The following is a 23044-nucleotide window of genomic DNA, read 5'->3' on the forward strand; positions in this document are numbered from 1 at the left end:
CAAACAAAGTAATTTTTGAAGGACCTACGTGACATCACATAATTGGATCTATTATTAATTTTGTCAAAGAAGCAGCCGACCATGGAGTTAGAAGAACCTTCCAAGAGATCTTTCTGGTCCTCAATGAAAGCTAATGCTTTCCAAATATGTATGCAAGCTGTCCAAGTGTGTGTGGGAGTGACCATAATTCTGTTCGGCCTGGCTGTGGGAGGAGTGGGGCTCTGGGCCATGCTCTCCCAGAAGGAACTCATTGTCATCAGTGATGGCGACTCGCAATTGTCCAGACTACCTCTCTCAATGATAGTGGCCGGCATCATCGTGGCTCTGTTAGGTCTGATTGGAGTGGTTGGAGGGTTGTTTGTTCGTACTATCACTGGGCGCATTCTCATTGGAGTGTATGCGTTTGTCCTGGTATTACTCATCATCAATGAGATAGGAGCCGGTGTGTCGGCCGTTGTTTTCAGAGACCAACTGAGGAATGTCTTTGTTAAGAGTGCGGAACGATCGCTGATGAACTACGGCCGCCCTAACTACACGAGTGTGACTCATGAGTGGGACACTTTCCAAAATCATCACAAGTGCTGTGGAGCTGACAATTTCACTTCTTATCGGAATGTCTTCGATAACGGCACTGTCCCTGCGTCTTGTTGCCATGCCAATCTGGAAGAGGCCGACTGTACGATGGCTCGTATGAATGCGACCTCAGGGGCTTCAAACAAACTCTACCTCACCGGATGCCCAGACTCAGTGATCGGAACGTTGAAGGAACACGATCTGATTATTGCCATAGTGGTGATTGTGTTTGCAGCTGCTCAGTTCACGGGAGTGTTGTTGGCATGCTCGATGGTTTACGCTAGCTCCAGAGCTGAGAAGAAGAGTAAATACAGCTACAAAAGACTGCTACAAGAACAGACCTAGTTAATAGGACTTTGTATTCAATATTAATATTGTCACTTTTAATATCACCTCTCTCTATATCTCGCTATGTGGTATATGTATGTCTCATTTATTTGTCTCTTCACTTAATTATAATTTTTTGAAATGTTTACAAGTTCGAATGCCAATCAATGAGCAAGTGCATGAATGTTTTGGCAAGGTCACATACAAAACATGGAGGGTAAATAAATGAAGATGAATAACATGACTGCATTGAACATGACACACACTACTACATACAAATAACTAAACAATTTGAGCATTCTCTCAAAAAAGGTACGATCAGATATGAAATAGCTAAGTATCATCGGAGTTTGTGTACAGTCCCAATTCGTGGACCATATCAGAGGAGTACACGCGGACCCTCGGCATGAGGCTGGCTACTATGGCAGCAATGTCACTGTCCATTGCCTCCAGGAGAGGAGCTTCTTGAGTCCGCAGTGTCTTGAAGTATTTCAGTGAGAGGGTTTTTATTAAGTGTTTGTAGTCGCCCTGTAGGGGGGGGTAACGAAGGTGGCAAGGGGTGTGGTTTGGGGGGTACTTACCGGGGTTTTGAACTTTTTTGTTTGATAGTAAGGCTTCAAATGATTGATGAACAGTTGGCACGCTGTGTGTTTGAGCTCCTTATCAACCAGCGGTTTCTGTGGCAACCCAATATTTTATGACAATAATTATACTGTGGTATGACCATATGCTCACCTTTGTGGGAGGAGGGCGGGTGTCTTGTGGGAGTGGCTCTGTGTCACACAATGTCCTCTTCCTCTTCAGTCGAACAGGTCTCTTCCCAGCCACGCCCACGCCCACATCACTCTCAACAGGACATTGCTCACCAGGGACAGTCGGCAGTGGACAAACTCTCGAAGAGTCTGAAGCAGAGTCATGTGATAGGTCATGTGATTCCACCTTCCTCTTATTAGAAGCCTTCAACAATGGCTTTGCTGTCCTGACTAGCTCTGTAATACTGTGAGCCTGCATGGGGGTGACAGGAAGTGGGCGTGGTGATACAGAGGGTCTAGTGAGCTTGTGCTGAGATGCCCAGATTGCCAGGGAGGACGGAGAGATAGAGAGCGAGCTGCCTTTAGCCAGGAAGTGGACCGTCAATGGAGGGTCAAAGTCTGTGGAGAATACTTGTTCCAGGTACGAGCGAGAATCTGCATAATGAATGTATAACATTGCTAAGCAACATTCTGACATGTGCGCTAGTGTTCTAACTGAATTATACTATATACTAGCTTAAGTATTTATGGTCATGTACATGCATGTTACTTAATGGGGAGGAATGTGCCTGAGGCCACAGCACACACTCACCTGTGTTGAACTGCACTAGCAATGGCTGTAATGTGTCCACAGTCTGTATGACCTTCCGAAGGTGGTCCTCTAGCAAGAGATGCAGCTCCAGGCGAACCAGACCAGCTGGCAGGGTGACCTGGAGGAGGTTGTCTCCACTCAGAGAACAATAGAAGCTGTCTGAAATGGCCGTCTTACAGAGCTCCTTAGCAACTAACTCCTGAGGGAAGACGTGGCATGGAATGGTTGGATATAAACACCATTTAGATTTCATGTACGTCGCCCGGTTTCCTGTACATGTAAGCTCGCACTTTTATTAGGGCCAACCCAAAAGTGCACATGATATACAGCAATGCACGAGTATGACAACCCACCTGGTTATCACTGCAGAGGCTCCGAAGGAGACAGCTAAAGTAGACAGGTAGACATTGCAGTTTATTGGTTCTCATCACCTGGTACACACTCAGAGCAAGGCTGACATCTTTAGATGAGAGCAGTGTCTGAAGTAACTTGTTGTGAAGGTTGATGACAGCGTGTTGATAGTTCTTCACAATTGACTCCGAGTCTATGGCTAGTAAACACTTCCAAGCTTTCTGAGTTTCCCGCAAATGAAGGAACTTTTCAACCATCTCTGTGAGCAACTTTGTCCTTAAGAGAAGCTCTTCATTGTTGGAGGCTTGTATCCACTCACAGCCTTGCAGGACCTCTAGTGCCCCGTTCACCTGGTCCATGTGCATACACACGTTGATAGCGGAGAGGGCAACAGTACAGGGGGTGGGAGGGACAGGGGAACACGGGGGGAGGTGGGCACTAGGCTCAGACAGTTTCACATAGTGGATACCATAACGATGAAGATGGTGTAACACCACAAAACCACTCTGCCAATCTTCCTTGGTTTCGTAAATCTTTAAGATTGCAATACCGAGTTGACTGACGAGCCATTTGTCTGATGGCAGCAGTGCTGATTGTGGGGGTGAGGAGAAAGCGTGTGATCGGGACTGTGCTAATGCTGCTAGTAAACTGGAGAAGGCGTTGGCTGTTTTGAGGGAAGAGTTATTGATGGCCCTCCACACCACACCCACCGTTTGGTTGTCATAGTGACTCTGAGAGTCGGGGAAGGACACAAGGACGGAGGCCACTGCTCCAAACTGACCCAGTGAACCATTCACCTGAAACAATGACAAGTGTGGTTACTAGTACATGTAGCTTTGTACATGTGATGCAATCATGTATGTATAGTGTTAAATAGAGCATCTTTGAACAGCCATAACTTTAGTTTCGTTGGTCCAATAACGTTAATTTTATGATTTCCTAAAAGCTTAGAAAGAGACTTTTCAGGTGATGTGTTAAAATCAAATGTCTATTTTTGGTCTGTTTTTGACAAAATACCATGGGCTATAGCTCACAGTCTTTTTCCGAAAATAGGAAATTATGGCCAGTTCCAACTTCGGGATTTGATCATACCATTTGAAAAGGGTCTTTCTAAGCTTTCAGAAAATCATAAAATTATTGTTATTCGACCAACAGAACTAAAGTTATGGCCGTTTAAAGATGCTCTATTATATGCAGACTACATGAACACAGTGTACTAGGTTAACAAAATGCACGTATTTCCCATAATTTAGCATTCTGTATATCTCACAATCAAAACTCCCACCCCCCTGGCCTCACCTCGATGAGCTTGATGAGAGAGCTCTGATCTTGTGAGGTGCTTGCTTTCATCATATTCTCCAGGGACAGACTCCCAGCAGCCTTGGCCACACCTCCTCCACTAACGGCAGGAATCGAGGTGGGAGTTGATAGAGAGGTAGTGAGCAGGGTCTTGGTGGTAAGAGCAGTTGGTACCGAGGGGCTGATACTACCCCCAGTGGGGGGCCAGGGCGGAGGGGAGGGGGGGCTCTGCAGGACAAGGAAATTGCCAGTAGACTAGAACGAAGTATTTAGCACACAGGCGTTTCAAAGGCCACTCAACGTAATCACTGATATTAATAGAATGATGATTTACAATAGTAGAAATCAATCATATGCAAGTCACGTACATCCAAACTGCTGGGGATACTAAATCCCTCGTCACTGGTCTCGAGGTTCTCCACTCTCCGCAGAGCCTTGTATACAGTGGAGATGGCGTCCTGGTCCCTGCCCCACTGCCGCAGCTCAACCAGCACCTGGAGGATAAGGTCATTAATACTTGACAATAAACATCAAAATTTAGGCCACGAGAACTGAATTTACAGTTACTCAAATAGTGTAGTAATGTACTCTCAAATTAAACTGCAGTATCCTGAGGCATGCGTGTGAATAGTACCTTCTGATAGAACAGTTTGTCTAGCACCGTGTTGTAGTCCAGAGAGAACGCGACCACCTCCGCCAGTCTCTTGTAGGCCTTCTGTTTGGAGTGGGCATTCAGTAGGCTCTGCAGGACAGCTGGGGGTGGCTGTGCGTGCGTGTGTGTGTGTGTGTGTGTGTGTGTGATGTGGGTGGTGTGTGTGTGTGTGTGTGTGTGTGTGTGTGTGTGTGTGTGTGATGTGGGTGGTGTGGGTGTGATGTGTATGGATAACGTTTCAGAAGAATAAATAGTTTCTGCTGCTTACTGTGGTATTGGTAACAATGAGAGTTTTGATGACCAGCTGTAAGTCACTGGGAGTGTCCATGACATCACAGAGTTGGGTGAGGAGTGAGAGAGGGGGTGGGGCAAAGGGTGTGGTCTCAAGACACTGCTTGAGTACACCCACAGCCTCAGAATGCTCGCCTTGTGACATGAGCAGCCTCAACAGAGCAGACGATGTCTGTACATGTGTGTGTGTGGGGAGGTACAATAGGAACTACACAGAATTTAAACCTTGAACTCACATGTACAGAGAATTGTTTCTTGTGTGTGGCAGCCACTCGGTAGAATCTCCGTGCCCTTTGAACCTTGCCCTTTTCCGCACAATCAGTAATCATCCTATTCCACACCTACCAGTAACAACGATAGCTAGTACACATTCATCCTATAGCTGTTAGCGATGTCTCACCTCCGATGATATTCCAGCCAGCTGTTCGTCACTCAGCATGCTCAGGATGTCAGCCATCTTGTCCGAGGGCCCTAACACGGTCACTGAAGTGTGAAGAGCCTCGGAGATCTGACTGCCCTCCAGAGTGGCCGCATGCTTAGGACAGCTGTGATACAGAGTAATCAGCGGGCTCCAGTTCTGCTCTTGAGTGAACAGAGCTGCTAGTTTGATGAATGCTGGTCCAGTGATCTTGCTGGTGATTGAGAGGGAGGTGTGCTCCAACCATTGCCCCAGCCGCTTTATGTGCGTCAATAACAGTGCAGAGTCAGCAATATCAATGAGGCGATTGACACACCTGCACGTACATACACGCATGAATGCTGTGATCCTAATAGCGTATGCAAGTCACCTGGCAGCCTCCATGCTCGTGAGGGGAGGGACACACTTCTCAATATCATCAAGAAGGTCAAATACTCTATATATATGCAAGCACACGTTACCATGGAAACACACAACGTCATTATATATAGTTACCGTTGTCCTAGAGTTTTGCTCAGTCTTAACATGAGCAGGAAGATGTCGTGATTAGGGGGTTCCCCCAGTGACCTCATCACCTTGTATCCCTCCATCAACCTAACAGAACAAATACAAAATAGCATCAAAACAAAAATATCCGAGCATCTACGGTACAGCACATGATATGCACATGACCTACGTACACTGTACACGAACATATTACACTTACTTCAAGGGGACGTCAAAATTAGAGAGAGTTTTTAAATAGAAGTAGCAGATATCTCGACCGAAACGTCCTCTCTTTCTGAGGCCAGCAAAGATGTTCTCTGCGAGGGCGAGTGGGTTTCCATGGTGACCAGTGGGAGGCTGGAGGGAACACAGCTCCAGGATACGCTTGAGCAGTTCAAGAGTAAACTGTACACTGAAGCTGAAATACTGGTAGGCAGTGGACACAGCACCTGTAGTGTAAGACACTGAATATATAGAGCACTGTACTGTTACACACGAGGCTCTGAACTCACCAAAGTTCTTGTACAGCAATCCGTGTATGAGATCAATGAACTGTTTCCAGTTAGCCGAGAGCTGGGAGCAAGAGGGGGGGTCGTTGCCATAGTGATAGAGCACCTCCATTGGTACACTGTCGACAGGAGTTCCTTGAAACTGCACATAAGAGATTAAAAACAATTAATTAATCAACTAATTTATAGCTCCTTCATTACCAAGGCAACCTCGAGGATGTGCAGTGGGACAAGGTTGAGTGGTGTGTGTTTGAAACGACAGTTGTTGAAGTCACAGCGTCCTCTGAGGAAGTATTGACAATGGCCTCCCAATAGTGACCGTGGGAACAAGTCCTTATTACCCCTGTAGAGAAGGGCAGCTATAAACCACACGTACTCCATACAATATACACGTGAAAATATTTAGTTAATTCACACTAGTAAAGAAAAACTCTTTTTAAGAGCTGCAGTAGCAAATGTGTGTGTGTGTGTGTGTTTTTACCCCTGAGGCTTGCCGGCTGGTGAGATTGGTCGTGGTTGAGGCTCATCAAATCGTAGCCGTTCATTTGAAGAGTTTCCATTCCTATTTAGGACCCCCCCCGAGGGGTCGAATGAGCCCGGGACATGCGCAGTCCTGTGTGGAGTGGGCGGGAAGAAACCTGTGTGCCTCTGTGCCTCGGCCACCCACTGTGACACCTGTTCCTTCTTGTAGGGCATCAAGGCAGGAGGATGATTGTATCCAGGTGATGAACCACCTGGGTGGGGTATTGTACAAGACACCATCACAGTGGGTTATGCAGTACAATGTGTACAATGTGTAGTAGCCATCAGTTGCGAACAGTCTAGTCAGCACACAACTTAAAAGTTGTATGAACGGCAAACGACAAGTTTTATTATTAATTTTTGCCACAACAATACACACATACACAATGCATGTACATGTACTATACAATTATGTGGGTATAAGTTTCAGCTTTGCAGTGAAAGTTAGGGTCTGTGTAACTTAACCGGCATCACTCACCTTCATCTGGTGACACTGGGTGAGAGTGGGGTCGCTGCTTCTGTCTCCAGGGGGGTGGGGTGGGTGTGGTTTTAATAAAAGGAGGCTTTATACGAACATCAGTTTTCTTAGGCAGTGGTGGTCTCTTGAATAATATGCTGGAGAGAGGCGTGTCCTTCACATCAGAATCAAACATATCAAAATCATCGGCATGGAGATCAATCGCATCTTCATCAGGGGATTCCCCCTTTGGAGGGGGTGTGGCCACACTACTGTCATCCTCAAATGAATTACTTGGTGAGAGATTGAAACAGAATGGTTCCTCTGCTGTGCTACAGTCATCGTCACCGTCACCACCATCCTCCTCCAGTTTAAACCGCACCTCTCTGACCTTGACAGGGCTAGCATCATTGCTTGTATCTATAACTACTCTCAGTGGTCCTGTATCGGGTGGTCCTTTATCGGCTGGTTCAGGTCCAAACAAACTGTCCCCTTGTAGCACTTGTTCCAACGAGGTCTCAACATCGAGTGGGGAGAAGAGATCACTGATGTCATTGTCCGTGAGAGAACCATCGAAGTCTGGAGTTGTGAATCTAACCGTCCTTTCCGAATCAAGACGCTGATATATCGGAGGGTCTGCAGGGTTCACCGTGACAACTCGTGCATCACTCGACACTATCTGCTCTGCAGCTTTTGCTTGGTCCATTTCCTTGAGTATTGCGTCTAGAGACATGTTTAATGTGTTATTGTTGTTGGGGGTTGATGCCTCCGTGCTGGGGGGCATCACTGTGGGGGGATTAAATGCTACCCCTTGTTTAGGAGCCGGAGGGGGGGTGCTCTCAATCGTCACTATTCTAGCACAGCTGGTGTTCCCCACACTAGCCACACTGGACAGTTTGGGAAGTTTGAAACTGAAGCTTCCTAGCCGCTGTGTAACAGGACTGCGAGGAATGGACAATCGCAAGTCCTTGAGTTTCAGTTTCAATTTAGAGTCAATGTGGGGGGTCTGAGTAGCAGCCCTGGGGGGTACTGGTGGAGTGGCAGTGTAGGCACCGTCACTGACAACAGAGGCTTCTTCTTCACTCACATCGTCTAAAGGTTCAATTTCTTTTTTCTTAGGTATCAGAACTTCTTCTTCACTTTCATTGCTGCCTCCCTGATTGGGAGAAGTGGGCAGCGAGTCGTCTAACAAGGTATCCGTGCCATTACTGAAATCCATCATTCGAGGAGTTGGCTTGATGGTACGTCCAGACTTAGTGCGTGAGTTGACCATGGATGGAGTTGACTTGTGTCGAGGAGTTACTGCCTTCGTGTTAGTCACTGACCTCTTGACCTTTTGCCCTTTGAACTGTTTGACCTTAGTCTGGATGGAGCCGGCCACCTGGGAGGGGGACAGTGTAACAATCTGTACAAGTACAAGCCGTACAGATACTGTACATGTGCAAAGCAGGCTACTAACTGCATCAAGTGTACGAATAGCCTAAAATACACCCACACACACACACACACACACCCACGCACGTGTACCCCTTGCTTGGACACCAGATGAGTTGCCCCAGTGATACGCCCACACTGCTGCAGCTTCACCAGACAGCCAGTGACACTCTCAGAGCTCAGAATGGCCTCTTCATCTTCATACGTTGTCACCTCCTGTGTCTCACCAATTATCATATCGTCCAATATATGAGCACCTTCGTCACTAAGCAAAGCGTCCAGCTGGCGGATTAGCTCTACATCAGATGGCTCATTTGGTAGGGCAGCCTGCACATCACACTGTCCTGACTCCACCAGTACACTGACTGAAATGTCCTGGTTTTGGTTTGCAAGTGGTTCCTGACCAAGCAGTATGGGATCTTGTATCAACACAGACGGCTGGCTCCTAATGAAGTCCGGACTGAGCATGTTGTCCAGAGGAGAATGGGATACTGGGATGTGGGAGCTCCTGGAGCTGGAGTCACTCCCTGAGATGCACGTGTAATAACCTTGATCCTCAACCGTTGTCTGGTGGGGGAATTTCCGTTTCTCCCATCCCTGGCCAAACACTTGAGTGATGAGTTGAGCAGCTGCCTTGTCGTGCTTCTTCTTTTTGTTCTTTGTTGCCGGCTCTGCTAAGAGTGGGTGTGGCTGGCTGATGTCGGGAGGCTCTATCTTTACAACAGGCTGACCAGTAAGGGAAAGGGGGTGTTTCCTTGGACGCCCTCGCTTTCGTTTTATGGGATTTCCAAAGCTGTCCAAAACGATAGCAGGTTTCATCTTCACGAGTTTCTTGCGGGGTTGTTTTTCCTTCCGTCTAAGCTTGGGCAATGTATCAGCTGCCATTGAGAGGTTCCCTGCATCTGGTGATACCCTGACAGCTGGTGTTGGAATGCGTGCCACATCCTCGGTGGAGTGTGGTACAGCGGGATGACTCATTAACTGTGTACTAGTAATATGCTTGCTGCTCTCGTGCGGCTCTATAGCTAGCTGCTTGGTAGCCGTTTGAATCTGGTCTTCAAAATCAAACCAATCTGTAATGCCATCGAAATCACTCCCGAGTGTCACATTGGGTGAGGTCAATAGTGAGTTGGTGGTGAGGGGGCCAATGTAAGTGGAGGGGCTCTCAAAGATGGAGGGGTCATTGGTCGACTTGGTGGGGGTGCTGTACACACTGGACAAAGAGTGGCCACTGTTCAATATAGACGAGTTACTATGGGCAACAGGTACGTCAGACTTGAAGCTGATTGGTTTATTAAGGTAAACATTTGAAGACTCCGCACCGACGACTGCTGCACCATTTTCTACTATACTGGATTTCGAACTTCGTTTTTGTTTCAGCAATAATTTCTTCCTCTTTTTGGACGATTTCACCGCACTTCTTTGACTGGGCACAGTGGCAGGTCTGGTGAGTACTAGGGGGGTGGCCTGGAGAATGACACACGCAAAATATAAATTTACAAAATTTAAACTATCACAATACTATAAGATACAGGCTCTCCCGCTTTCAATTCAGGTTATAATCAAGTGAACCCCCCCCCCACACACACTCACACACACTCACTCTCATAGGTTGAATCACAGGAGGTACTGGGATCGATACGTCCGCAGAGGAGCTCCCTCCCTGGTGGGTGTGGTCTCTGGATGAGTGGGTGTGGTTATTGGCCGGGGACATGTAGGTGCGTATGAATCGGTTGATGACACGAGAGTCAAGAGCTACTTTAGTCAGGACAATCTTGGGGGCCAACGAAACTGACGGAGGAAATTAGCAATTTATTGATTATACTCTGCGTAGTGTGTAGTTTAATGCATTGCAGTGTTACCTTGGCAACGACCACATGGTGATCCTCCTGATCGTCCGTCCATATTAGTTGCAAAATAAATAATCTCCAAGCCTCCAAGTGTATCGGCTCTAGCACACGATCACCTGAACACACAAACAGGGTCAATATATTATAGTGATGCTTGTATCACTACTCAACATGTGTATGTTATGCATGCAATGACAAGTGTGTGTGTGTGTGTGTGCAGCGTGGTTCATACACGTCTACACAATGTGCGGTCAAATACATGTATACTGCAGCCTAGCCTGGCATGCAAATCTTACCTTCGCTTTTGTCTTGTATGTTTTTGCTTACACATGCCACGTGGGTATGGCACTCACGTGCACAAAGTTTATGTTTTATCAACAAAATGGCCGACAACAGATAACAATATTTTTATAGCTCTCATAGCTCACTTCAAATATATCACTCTATTACACAAAAATGCTCAAACTACATCTTGAAAATGAGGTTACAGTCAACATTTCGTCTTCTCCTTAGCTCCACAACCTCGAGGGCTCTCGGTGTCTGCAAAAATAGTTTAGCTCTTCTTTCTTTCTTGCTTCTCTGTACCAGGAGGTCGTATACCAGGAACAGAGTGCCTTGTCTAGCTAGAGTGAACTCTCGATGCTCCTCCTGTAGTGAAGCTGCTGTGGATCGACTGAGAGACGTACCCAGCGTCAAATGTCCAGTGTGGGTGGTTTGGTTCATGGCTGTGGAGGCTGCTAAAATATGACTTTGATAAAGAGAGTTACTGTCAGCATCTTGAGAGTCTGCAAACTTGTAGAACACGTACTGATTATTCGAGAACGTCTGCTGACCACTTCTTGAAATGGATGCAGCACTTCGTTGCGAGTAGCTGTTGAATATTGCTTGGTGCTCCAATCGACCAGCACTGCGTCTTTGAGAGGATAAAGATGTCTGAGACTCAGTGGATAGTCCATCACTCAGCTCATGTCTCTCTAGACTCTCACCCAGACTATCTTCATCGTCTGTTGATGGGGCAGGAGTGAACGAGGCACCACTCCGAAGAGAACCACTGCTACTCGGTAGCTCGATCAAGACAGACTCCCTCAGCAGGAACTGGGCTAACTCTGTAGCATAACGGACCGTGTATTCTACGGGCTGGCCCCCCAGACTAACCCCGGCTTGTCCCGCCACCTGTATGGGAGTGGAGGCGTTGGACGACGGCTCTGATCTGAAGTCAAACAATTGTCCCACTTCCAATACTTTATCGACAAATTCTTTGCCAGTGAAGCACTTCTTAAACCGGTGCAGCTGGTTGCGTAGACACTGCAGCAGTCGTGCATCGATGGGCACAGGGGATTGACTCAAGTCATGGCCACTCGAAAATTGCTGCAGAAAATACAAGAAAATAACCATAAACACACTTGTCTTTAATGGTAGTACAAGCTGCTAGCCTATGGAGGTTTCCATGGCTACAGCACTTACTGGGGCACTGAGTTTGTTGAACATGAGCACAAGTTGGTCAGTGGATCGTGTCATCACATCCAGTAGACCCAGGAGGTACCCCTGCACACACACACATCATAAGTACACAGTCTACATTACTGTTAGTACTGCTACAGCACTAGCTCCATTGCTTTCCTATGAGTACAGTGCACTAAAGGCTTCAATGTACAGTGCATTATTATTATTATAAGCTTCCATTGTACAGAGACACAGTTACTGAATGCTCACAGATGACCCGGTGAGAATGTCGAGGGGCAGTCCCTCGTTCTTGTGGTGCATGAACTCCATCAGAATCTGCAGGGTGGAGGGTACACAGCTCACACACAAGGGGGGTGGGGTGGGCGTGTCACTTACCGAGAGGACCTGTAATAGCATCTGAGCTCGATCCGTGACTGGCTTCTTCTGAGACCTCAACTGTACAGCCTCACCTTCAAGATCCTGTAATATTAACAACAGCTTATCACTACATGTGCCAACACCACAGTATACGCACACACTGTATATAGCGTTAAATAGAGCATATTCTAACGGCCATAACATTTTGTTCCGTTGGACCAATAATGTTAATTTTATGATTTCTGAAAACTTAGAAAGAGGCCTTTCAGATTATGCGTTAAAAACAAAACGGCGCCTGTTTTTACAAAATACCATGGTTTTCCCCCCGAACAATGAGAAACTATGGCCCGTTCCAAATTTACCATATCTTAAAGAGCTTTTTCTAAGCTTTCAGAAAATCAGAAAATCATTTAATTTGGAACATCAAAACTCTAGTTACAGAACCAACCAGTACTAAATATATACATTACATGTTACGGGGTATGGAAATGTGGAGATGAATTACTTATGGCCTGACAGTTATAAGCCCCGCCCCCATCCCCAACCACACCCCCTACCTGCAGAATACACTCCCACAGCAGCTCCATGGTGGCGTTGAATGAAGCTGGGTAGAGGTATTTCTGCAGGGCCAGTCGATGTCTCTCCAGGAAAGTGATGAGGGGAAGCAGACGCTTGTCCAGAGGGTAGTTGACCAGCTTGAGCTCCAGCAGCAGAGACAGGGCAGGCTTGAAGAACTTGTTCAACTGGTGCAGGGATTAAATGCTATAACTGTGATACCACGACAATGTACATAATTGTAATCATTTAGCTACATTACAATACAAATGATATAGCAAAAAAAAAACAAACTCTAAAATAATAATAAATATAATGATAATTACATAAACTGCACACTCGTGTACATGTGTAGACTTACTCTCAAGCAGAGCAGTTTGAGCTGACATGTGTGAGTGCTCCGAAGATACTCTAGCACTTGCTGTGACTCCTTGGACCGGAACCCAACATCCGGGAGCTCCTTCCTGCCTCGCCCTACATCAGGCTCCATGGGGCCAAGACTGGGACTGATAGACGAGGGGACAGATGGCACCTCTGTGTGTGTGTGTGTGGGGGGAGAGGAAGTGTCTGTTTGTCTACAACAGAGACTTGAGCTACATGCTACCAGGAGCACATTACAGAAGGAGCGTCTTACCTCGGGAATCGCATCTCATGGAAGTTTGCAAAGCATGACCTTATATGCAAAACCACTAAGTGGGTCTGCGGGCGAGTGCTAATTGAGCTGACGATGCATTTTTACCAAGCATAGGTCAATAAAAGTGAAAAGTTACAGCTAGCTAGCTAGCTATAGGCCTGGTAGTAAGCTCTCTCTTCTAACAACCCCAGTAAGACTCCCTACTGCAAAAACAAAACGCCTAGTATGTGTTAGCCTAAGTCTAGCAAACTTTCTCTGCACAAAGTGACTGGATATGCTCCCATTTTAACTTTCTGTACCTTACCGATGACAGCCTCTTCCATGATGTATACCAACATCCATCAAAGATCTAGCTATTCATTTTAGCTCTTTCTGGCTCAACCTAGCTCTCCTGCTGCTGCATTACATACAAAATCCGTTTATAATGATATTCACAGGCTGACCGCGGTCTGTACTTTATGTACACAGTACTTGCACACTTTTCTTATAAGGCAATGCGGCGTTTAGGAAAGCACACGAGATGCGATTTCCGAACCCATGCACAGTTAGACGCTCCTTCTGTAATGTGCTCCTGTACACAGTACTTGCACACTTTTCTTATAAGGCAATGCGGCGTTTAGGAAAGCACACGAGATGCGATTTCCGAACCCATGCACAGTTAGACGCTCCTTCTGTAATGTGCTCCTGTACACAGTACTTGCACACTTTTCTTATAAGGCAATGCAGCGTTTAGGAAAGCACACGAGATGCGATTTCCGAACCCATGCACAGTTAGACGCTCCTTCTGTAATGTGCTCCTGTACACAGTACTTGCACACTTTTCTTATAAGGCAATGCGGCGTTTAGGAAAGCACACGAGATGCGATTTCCGAACCCATGCACAGTTAGACGCTCCTTCTGTAATGTGCTCCTGTACACAGTACTTGCACACTTTTCTTATAAGGCAATGCGGCGTTTAGGAAAGCACACGAGATGCGATTTCCGAACCCATGCACAGTTAGACGCTCCTTCTGTAATGTGCTCCTGTACACAGTACTTGCACACTTTTCTTATAAGGCAATGGGGCGTTTAGGAAAGCACACGAGATGCGATTTCCGAACCCATGCACAGTTAGACGCTCCTTCTGTAATGTGCTCCTGATGCTACTAACAGTACAGTAACTGTTACATGTGTATACATATATGTACATGTTCCTTACCGTTACTTCTCAGAGGTCCCCTGTTCTCGAGTGGGTGTGTGCTGTGTGGGTTGGGCTTGTATGATTGTGAGTGGGCGTGGGAATGACGTGGACCTAGTTCCCCGGGGTCACTGGAGATGTATCCGTGGGCAGTGGCGGGAGCTTGGATGGAGGTTCTCATGGACGAGTAAAGGTGGCTCTCCAACGAGGGGAAGGTTGTGATCAGAGTGTGCATGTTGTTGATACGGATGCACATCTGCGTGTGGTGTGTGTGTGTGTGTGTGGAGGGGTGTAGTATGTGTGTGTGGTGTGTGTGTGTGTGTGGAGGGGGTGTAGTGTGTGTGTGTGTGTGTGTGTGTGGGGAGGGTGTAATAATCCAGTATCACTTACATCTCTGGTGATGCTCTCGAACTGTTTGCTGGTCCTCCTCTGACAAGGCATGCCATTGGGGTGAAGGCCTGCAGGCAAGTGTGTGTACAGTCAACATCACACACTATTAATGCTAATATGCTGGTACCGTGTTTAGCCTCCACCATGTGTCGACAGCCCCAGATCTCTTTAGCAGTCTTCCTACGTTGCAGGTGGTCTAGTTTCTATAGAAGGGATAGTAATACGATAGTCACATGATAGTCATGTGATGGTACCTGCTCGCCCACTAAAGTGGTGGCCTCTCCTCCAGAGAAGCAGCACAGATCCATGCACAGCAGGTTGTCAGCATACAGCTTCAGCGCATTCATCATTATCTAGAGCAATCAATACACAGTGCTAACAGTACACTGTACATGGATAAGATAACAACGTACTCTGTGCATTTTCTTGAGGAACTCAGTTCTATTGTTCTCAGCATTGATGAGCAGGAGCTTGGCCTGCTCTCTGGCCTGGACCACCTCAGGGGCATACTCATGTGATGGCTACACAGGGGAGAGGGCCACAAGCTATCAGTGATGAGGATTTTAAAGGACTACAAATGCATACTGCTTAAATTAGCGATGGTGAATTAACAAACTTGGTTTGCTGCTCACATTGCTGCTTGTTCTGAGGCTGGTACGGGGCAGCCGGGGAGTGAGCACATTGAGAATGGACCCAGTGAAGCAGGCCAGACGAGTCAACATGGTTACAATGTCCACTGGAGAGCTGGACACGGGGAAGAAGTAGCTCTGAAAGGACTGGCGAGAGAGCGACCTCACTGGAGTATCGCAATCAAAGTCGTTGTCCCTATCGCCCATCTCGTTAGCTTCTGGTTTGTCAATGAACTCTGGACTTGAGGAATGAGCCGACACTGTCAAGGATTGGTTGTTAACGGCAACTGAGTCATGATGGGGGTGTGTCTGCCTCCAGTGTGCCAGCTCTGGTACAGTACTCACAGAGGCGGGGGGAATATGGTCCTCTGTAAATATAGCAGTGAAGTAAGTAACAGCCATTAAAATTGTCAACTCCACATGCTTACCTGTGGTACTAACTGATCCCTCTGCCCACTTTGAGGCCCCTCCCACTACTTGACCAGATGGTCTCAGTAGCGCATCACTATTGAGTCTCCTCGGTGGATCAATGTCGTCAATGGAGAGGCTGGGAGTGAAGTCTGTGCTGTTCTGTAGTCCACTAGTGTGGGGGGTCTTAACATCATCACGGGGGGTCTTAGTGGCAGCTGGAGTTGACTTCTTTCTGTGTCTGTGAACTCCAGTGCTGTCTGTTTGACTGGACACCAAGACAATGGGTGGTAGAGGAGCCTCGTCCAAACCACTGAAGACAGTATCACCATCTCTAGTGATGTCCTCTACTGTGGACTCAGTGTCAGGAGTGCTTGATGTGAGGCCCTCTGAGGCCCCCTCTGGGGGTAGGGCCCCGAACTGGGGGTCAGTGTCAAGGGGTTGGGTGGGGGTATAAGGGGAGATCTGACAGAGGTGGAGATCATCTTGATCAGACTCACAACCAGAGTACACAGACACAGCCACCTGTGTGTGTGTGTGTGTGTGTGTGTGTGGGGGGGGGGGGGGGGTTAGTCTAGCAGCTACAGTACCGATGACTGGAACAGGCTTGTACACAAACCTTTAAGGAAGGCTTTCAAAGGTACTGATTATTTCAGCCAAAATGTGGAATACTTTCCGCACTAATTCCTCAGTACTAGCTGTGCTGGTTACCTCCACTTGATGTGCTGATGCCACACTGCTCTCAAGACCACCCTCCTGCCCAAAGTTGAGTAGAGAGTCAGTGTTTGGTTTCTTTGATAGTTTGCCCATCATCGCGGGGATGCCCCCACCAATCAGCAGTCCACTGGCACTGTCTAGAGATACGGTAGTTTGTGATGAGCTGGAGTCAGTCACAGCACCACTGCCCTCCTCACTGGCCGACTAGCAGGGGAAGGGGGAGGGAGCACATGAACACTGTACACTAGGTACATGTACACACTAATATAATTATTGCATCATAATTATACACTTTTTGGTGCTTCCCCAGCCAATTCTAGCAATTTTCATTTTCACATTATAAACGTGTTTTTTGGAAAGATACACTATTAATAATTATGAATGTGCTGTACATGTATAATTACTGTACGTGTACATGCTTTCTACTTTGATATTACATACTGATACATGTTCTAATTAAAGAGAGCTCACATGCGGCAGTCCCTCTGTCCTCTTGAGGAGACCCCCCACATAGGAGGAGTACGCTGAGAATGCTCCAGAGTTCTTGGTGAAGGTATTAGTTGGAGTGAAGGCAGATCTCCTCTCTTGATTACCCGGGTTAGGGGACGGGAAGGGAGAGGTACGAATGCTCTTGATGAGCTTAGGGGGGGAGGGGCGTTGTGAGGGTGTGGGGGGCGTGTAGCGTGTGGGGGGTGAGTTGTCAGGGGGGTGGGCAGAGAATGTCAACAGCATCCACTGGACGAGGGTGAACACATAAAAGCATTAGATGGACAATTTCACACAAAGTACAGATCGATTCTTCACCTGATCTTCAGCGATGGACTCGACGACCCACTTCTGTACTTGTTTCCCGAGTACCTCCATCCATACAAGAGCAAGATCAGAGAAATGACGTCGCCACAGCTGCAGCCTACAAGGTCAAAATAGTTTTATTGCTCAAATATGAACTTTGATGATATCGAATTGAAAGGTATCTAGAAAATCATAAAATCGTTAAAATTGGATCCATGGACTTCAAGGTATGGCAGCTGAAAGAGATGGTACGTTATAATCAAAAGTCTACTTTGGGCCTGGTTTTGACAAATACCGTGGGCTATAGCCCATGGTCTTTTCCCGAAAATGAGAAGTTATTAGCCCGTTTTAAATTGAGATTTGAGCATGTGATCTGAAAGAGCTCCTTCTAAGCTTTCAGAAAATCAGAAAATCATTGAATTTGGACGATTAAAAATAAGTTATAGCTGTTGCAAGGTATAGAACCTTTTGCAGTTCCTTACTGGGAAAAACTTAGAATCTTTAGAACAGCCATAACTTTAGTTCTGATGGTCCAATAACGTTGATTTTCTGATTTTCTGAAAGCTTAGAGAGGGGCCTTTCAGGTGGTGCGTTAAAATCAAAAGTCTATTTTGGGTCTGGTTTTGACAAATACCGTGGGCTATATATAGCCCATGGTCTTTTCCCGAAAATGAGAAATTATGGCCCGTTTTAAATTGAGACTTGAGCATGCGAACCCTAACCCCCACATACGTACCCTGGTGAAATGACTCCCTCCCACTCCAGATCTCTCTCATTGAGGCGGTACATTAACCCCAACACCTCCAGGCTCATCCGCTGACGAGTCTCCTAACATGGTTATAAAGGAGTTAATATAAGAGGTTAAAGGTTAAAGGATGGTGTGCTTACTGGACGATGCAGCAATCCAGTGCACAGACTGCAGGCATCAGAACAGAGTAGTCGGTAGAACTCCAATTTTGAGAAAGGAACAATATCGAAATACCTGCAAGGGTCGTGTTAACAAGAAGGGGATGGGATGATGAGACTTACGGTCTAAACACTTCCTGATACTTGTCCCGATAATCCAATACTTCCTCTCTTGTGTCCAAGAGTAGAGAGTTCACCTGTACGTGTAGGGAGGGGGGTCATACGATTCTCATTGGAAATCTACCCCCCACAGTGTCTCCAAACGTACCAGTGTAGATGATAAAGGCTGAGCAGTGGAGTTTTGCACAGTCTCGTCAGTGGCTATCACTTTTCGTCGCTCATAACGCAGAGCAAACCCGGACCTGAGGTACCTCTTCAGCCAATGGTCCACGGGACCAACCTTCTTACCAAACAAAGACTGTTCAGCATCCAACACCTCCACTAGGAGTTGAATAAGACAGGCTGCAGGGGAGGGGCAGAGTCAGTCTGGTGTCCAGGCAACAAAGGAGTTAATATTACATAAACTAAATGATGGGAATTCTTGCCACAAATCAGATTATTGGTCCACCATTTACCACAGGCCAATAAACTTCTTGGAATAACTAAACACACATAGTGAGGCCATTGGATGCTTCTACTCTTATATGGTTCCTCCAAGCCATTTAAAAATGTTATGAAATCATGCAGCCATCCTCACCAACACCCTCCTGTGGGTCTGACTCGAGGAACAATCTGTCGATGCGAGTGAGTGAGTTGTCAGTCTGACCGTGGAGGAGGTGTACTGTGGAGCGCAGCATCTCCATCTCCCGTCTCACTGCCGTTATCTTGTTACGATTACGAGGGAGGAGCACACGAATACAACGCAGCTCCTCGGTGCAATGGCCGATGTACCAGATCTCGTGATCAAAATGCCTGCAGGGAAACAGTTGGTAAAGAAAGAGTCATTGTACACAGTACAAGCCATTAATAATAGCTACAGTCAACACAAGTGAACCTTTGTCACTCAGTGTTTTCATAACACACAGCACTAAAAGTAGTAACAATAAAGAGGTTGATATACAAACTGTATATGCTAATGACAGTAGCAGACTACATGTACTTCACAAGTACCTACATGCCAGTGCTAGTAATGACAGCTGCCTCTAACACTTACTTGGCCAGGTAGTCGAGGTACACTATTCTCCTGTATAGCTCCCCCTGCATGACAACCACATGTACACACAAAGAGGGGGACAATGTGAGTACACTCACCACTCCATATCTCAGTCCAAACTCCTGGAGTAGTCTATGTGCAGTGGGGGAGAGAGGGGAGGACGGGGTACGTCCAGAGTACACTGGCTCACGACGTGTCGTACGACTCTCAGCTCTGCATGAGGGGAGAGACATGTGCAAATATAGTGGACTCTCATTAATAGCACATTGGGGAAATTTATATTTATTAAGAGAGCACTTTCAAGAATGTGAAATTTCCAACTCAACTCAGTGAACGGTAGCAGCTGTGTAATGTACTCACGTGATGATTTTTTGTAGTAGTGTTGAGTAGGCCCTGTGGTAGTCAGTGGGACTGAAGTGCCGCCATTGCTGGGGACGTGGGATGGAGAAATGCCAGAACTTGTCAATGAGGTTCTTAACTCGACCCTTCTCTGCTTGCAGCCACAGGTCATAGCCATTACGCGTCTACACATGAGGGAGGGGTCATTGTACCAAGGTTATTCAAGTGTGTGCATGAGGACTTACCACAAAGAACTTTGGCTTGTAGAACGGATGTGCGTTGTTCTCCAGTACTTGCAGCTGACTAGCTAGCTCCTTGGCTAGGATCTGTATGTACAACCAACAGTGTGTGACACATGAGCACACAGCCTCACACCACCCACACCACTATCCACACCACACACCTCTCCCTTGCTCCGCCTACTGTGCTCCTGGCGCAGAGCTTGCTCAAACATGAGCTGTTGTTCGTCAGTCTGACTGAATGACCTCCGCACAAGGTTACATAGCATCTCCCTGGTTACCATAGGGGGAAATGGATGTTCCCTCTCTCCCGATACTCCGGTGATGACCTTTGACCTAACAGAGTTGATGATCGACAGCTCATCCTCAGAATCTGAGTCACCAGCTGGTGGTTTGGGAAGGCTACGTTTCAGCGACCGCTTTGGTTTAGAGGCTACAAAGAGGGAATAGATTAAGCTAGCTATATAAAAGAAGGTTGACTCACTCTTGATGGCTATTGGTTCACTGGCAGCTGGTTTTTTCTTCCCATCCGTTCCATCCACACCCTCACCGACCTCAGTAGGCTCTCTTTGACCACTCCCACCAGACAAGGCACCACCATTGAGTTCTAACAGAGGGTGGGCAGTAATGGATGACATGTACAGGTGGTACTCAACTACCTTTCTTTGGTGTGTCCCTTGGCAGCTCATGAGCCAGACCTCCATTCTCCACTCCTGCTGTGGAGGAGGGGGTAACTCAATATATTAGGATCATCATAGATCAATAATCTACATATGCAGACTATGTCATAAGGAAATGGAATACTCTAAAAACTGAAGTTATGGCCAGTCAAAATTAGCCTGTGAAACACGTACACCATTGTTTAGCAAAGCTATAGTGTATGGCACACACCCACGCACGCACACACACACACACACACACACACACACACACACACACACACACACACACACACACACACACACACACACACACACACACACACACACACACACATACCCACACACACACACACACACACACACACCCACACACACACACACCCACGCACACGCACACGCACACACACACGTACACTCACCCATGATGGGGTTGAATTCAGCAGGTGCCGTGCGTGAGAGGTCGCTCTCTTGTAGACTACCCAATAGTCCAGTATCAAACCTAGCGGGGAGTGGGGGTAGGGGGGGTGAGGGGGATTGGCCGTCAGGGGGGTCAGGAGCACTCAGCATGGGGAACTGGGCACACATGAGCGCACATCGATACACCAGGCGCTCCTTGAACAAGAAAGAAGCCAGGGAAAGTAAACATGACATGCTAATAGTAAATTAACGGGGGATACATGCCAAGGGTATAAGTAAGGATAGATATAATTATACATTACTACTGGTAGTAGCTACCTCATTTCTGAGTTCAGTGAGCATGCCATCGATTGCTTCAGCACCCAGGGCACTGGTAGCGCTCATGAGGGTAGAGTCACTGCCATGGACTGACCGCTCCACGTGCTGCAAGGAATGTGTGGGGTTGTCATGTGTGGGTTGTCATGTGATTGTATGCTAATAACTTGGTAAAGTGACTTATGCTAATGGTAAATGCAAGTAAATGTGGTGTAAGCAACATGTTCAGTGCATTCACATGTGAGAGCATGTGGACAGGACAATATGCAACACAAGCTAAGGGGGGACTTTCCCTATATTACATTAATTATTACAGTTTCCCTCCACTCACTCTGAGTGTGTCATGCTTGGCTCTCCTGGCAGTGAGGTGGAGGCAAGCGTGTCTCTTCCTGTGTGATAAGGTAGTCATGGTAGTGGGGGGGGGGGGGGGGGGCAAGATGGTGGCACTTACTCTAGCTTTCTGAAGTACTTGTGAATGTTGCTAGTCAACCGCCCATACCTGCAGACATTACAAGATAAACAATGTTACACTAAAACAAACTGAAATGGAAAGCACACAACATTCAATAAAGTTATGTACAACAAGTAAGACCCTACTACAGTGAATCCCTCTCACTTAATGAGCTGCAGACCACTCCCAGTGATGGTGTCAGGTGGACTGCTGCCGATGGACACTCCATCAGAGACCTCCTCACTGCCGTCACTAACTGGCACTGCAGAGGAGAAGGTACTCACTAACATGATATGGAGACAACTTATCAACTGTGCAGTCTACTCCCCCCGGCCTCGGGATTAGCCTACCCCCCAGCGAGCCACTCACCCCCCAGAGTTTGTAGCATAGCCTCGTTCCTGTCCCAGAGCTCCCCCTCCTGACTCAGTACATCCTCCACCATACACGAGAGGGGATACAGGAGTGGAGGCAGGGCGGTGCTGCTAGCATCAGAGCTGGAGTGAGAACGCTGTCCCGACATCTGTGTCCATGACGAGGGAACAATGACACATCCACCAAATAATGAGTGTTGTATACAAACACGCGCGTACTGTACATACATCACATTACTACGTATTTATATATTTAAAGCGCTAGAGAAAGTAATCGATCACACAAAGACAACAGGTCTGTGTATAAAGTCTAGGTACAGTAAGTCTGAGTGTATGCAGAGTAGTAGAGATATAGAGATATAGATACCTTCACTCGTGCTGTGATTGGTGCTCTCTGGACAGCATTAACAGGATCGTCTGTGCTTGCCTTGATACAAGCATAGGGTAGTCTAGAAGGCTACTAACAATCGCTAGCCGGCTAGATGGCTGGTAGAACACTCCCTTCTCTTCTGTTGTGGGCTGCTGTATTAATGATATTCATAGTCACATGAATGA

At 47.0% G+C, this 23044-nt stretch overlaps 3 protein-coding genes across 5 annotated transcripts; 1 reads left to right on the forward strand and 2 right to left on the reverse strand.

Moving 5' to 3' along the window:
- The first annotated feature begins 26 nt into the window (after positions 1 to 26).
- LOC135332248 (CD63 antigen-like) lies at positions 27 to 1051 on the forward strand. Its single transcript, XM_064527624.1, has one exon. It carries the CDS (start codon positions 82 to 84, stop codon positions 916 to 918), a length of 837 nt encoding a protein of 278 aa, XP_064383694.1. The 5' UTR covers positions 27 to 81; the 3' UTR covers positions 919 to 1051.
- Positions 59 to 10949, reverse strand: LOC135332225 (uncharacterized). Of its 2 annotated transcripts, none has more exons than XM_064527588.1 (22): positions 10810 to 10949; positions 10526 to 10629; positions 10267 to 10454; positions 8757 to 10130; positions 7251 to 8610; positions 6732 to 6984; positions 6452 to 6593; positions 6254 to 6392; positions 5962 to 6190; positions 5751 to 5849; positions 5626 to 5691; positions 5238 to 5571; positions 5074 to 5178; positions 4815 to 5009; positions 4529 to 4657; positions 4263 to 4388; positions 3895 to 4122; positions 2598 to 3392; positions 2245 to 2443; positions 1636 to 2087; positions 1482 to 1577; positions 59 to 1428 (listed from the first exon to the last, which is right to left on the reverse strand). In XM_064527588.1, exons 2-22 carry the CDS (start codon positions 10566 to 10568, stop codon positions 1234 to 1236), a joined length of 6747 nt encoding a protein of 2248 aa, XP_064383658.1. In that variant the 5' UTR covers positions 10569 to 10629; positions 10810 to 10949; the 3' UTR covers positions 59 to 1233. The 2 variants fall into 2 exon arrangements, with proteins under 2 accessions (XP_064383658.1, XP_064383657.1); XM_064527587.1 differs by having other exon boundaries at positions 8751 to 10130.
- On the reverse strand, positions 10906 to 23041 carry LOC135332226 (uncharacterized). 2 transcript variants are annotated; one of them, XM_064527590.1, is made up of 35 exons: positions 22857 to 23041; positions 22488 to 22638; positions 22284 to 22380; positions 22119 to 22166; positions 21999 to 22056; positions 21671 to 21775; positions 21355 to 21547; positions 20933 to 20986; positions 20758 to 20880; positions 20438 to 20706; positions 20280 to 20360; positions 20056 to 20219; positions 19794 to 19908; positions 19696 to 19739; positions 19240 to 19454; positions 18811 to 19004; positions 18666 to 18739; positions 18525 to 18618; positions 18373 to 18464; positions 17649 to 17754; positions 17316 to 17579; positions 16839 to 17048; positions 16148 to 16652; positions 15723 to 16087; positions 15504 to 15611; positions 15345 to 15443; positions 15218 to 15293; positions 15091 to 15158; positions 14722 to 14956; positions 13251 to 13423; positions 12892 to 13077; positions 12353 to 12436; positions 12227 to 12292; positions 11978 to 12058; positions 10906 to 11881 (listed from the first exon to the last, which is right to left on the reverse strand). In XM_064527590.1, the coding sequence occupies exons 2-35, from the start codon at positions 22636 to 22638 to the stop codon at positions 10979 to 10981; spliced, it is 5700 nt and encodes a 1899-aa protein (XP_064383660.1). In that variant the 5' UTR covers positions 22857 to 23041; the 3' UTR covers positions 10906 to 10978. The 2 variants fall into 2 exon arrangements, with proteins under 2 accessions (XP_064383660.1, XP_064383659.1); XM_064527589.1 differs by having other exon boundaries at positions 20933 to 20989.
- Positions 23042 to 23044: the final 3 nt, after the last annotated feature.

This window comes from Halichondria panicea, chromosome 2, assembly GCF_963675165.1.
Source record: "Halichondria panicea chromosome 2, odHalPani1.1, whole genome shotgun sequence".
Taxonomy (NCBI): Eukaryota; Metazoa; Porifera; class Demospongiae; order Suberitida; family Halichondriidae; genus Halichondria; species Halichondria panicea.

Coding starts and splice junctions, on each gene's coding strand:
- LOC135332248 (XM_064527624.1), top strand. CDS start 82: ATGGAGTTAGAAGAACCTTCCAAGAGATCTTTCTGGTCCTCAATGAAA.
- LOC135332225 (XM_064527587.1), bottom strand. CDS start 10,568: ATGGACGGACGATCAGGAGGATCACCATGTGGTCGTTGCCAAG. Junction 4,389..4,528: donor ACAAACTGTTCTATCAGAAG/GTACTATTCACA, acceptor CTTATCCTCCAG/GTGCTGGTTGAGCTGCGGCA. Junction 3,393..3,894: donor CTCTCATCAAGCTCATCGAG/GTGAGGCCAGGG, acceptor TCATTGTTTCAG/GTGAATGGTTCACTGGGTCA.
- LOC135332226 (XM_064527589.1), bottom strand. CDS start 22,638: ATGTCGGGACAGCGTTCTCACTCCAGCTCTGATGCTAGCAGCACCGCC. Junction 17,049..17,315: donor GGACAGAGGGACTGCCGCAT/GTGAGCTCTCTT, acceptor TTCCCCTGCTAG/TCGGCCAGTGAGGAGGGCAG. Junction 16,653..16,838: donor CATCAGCACATCAAGTGGAG/GTAACCAGCACA, acceptor ACACACACACAG/GTGGCTGTGTCTGTGTACTC.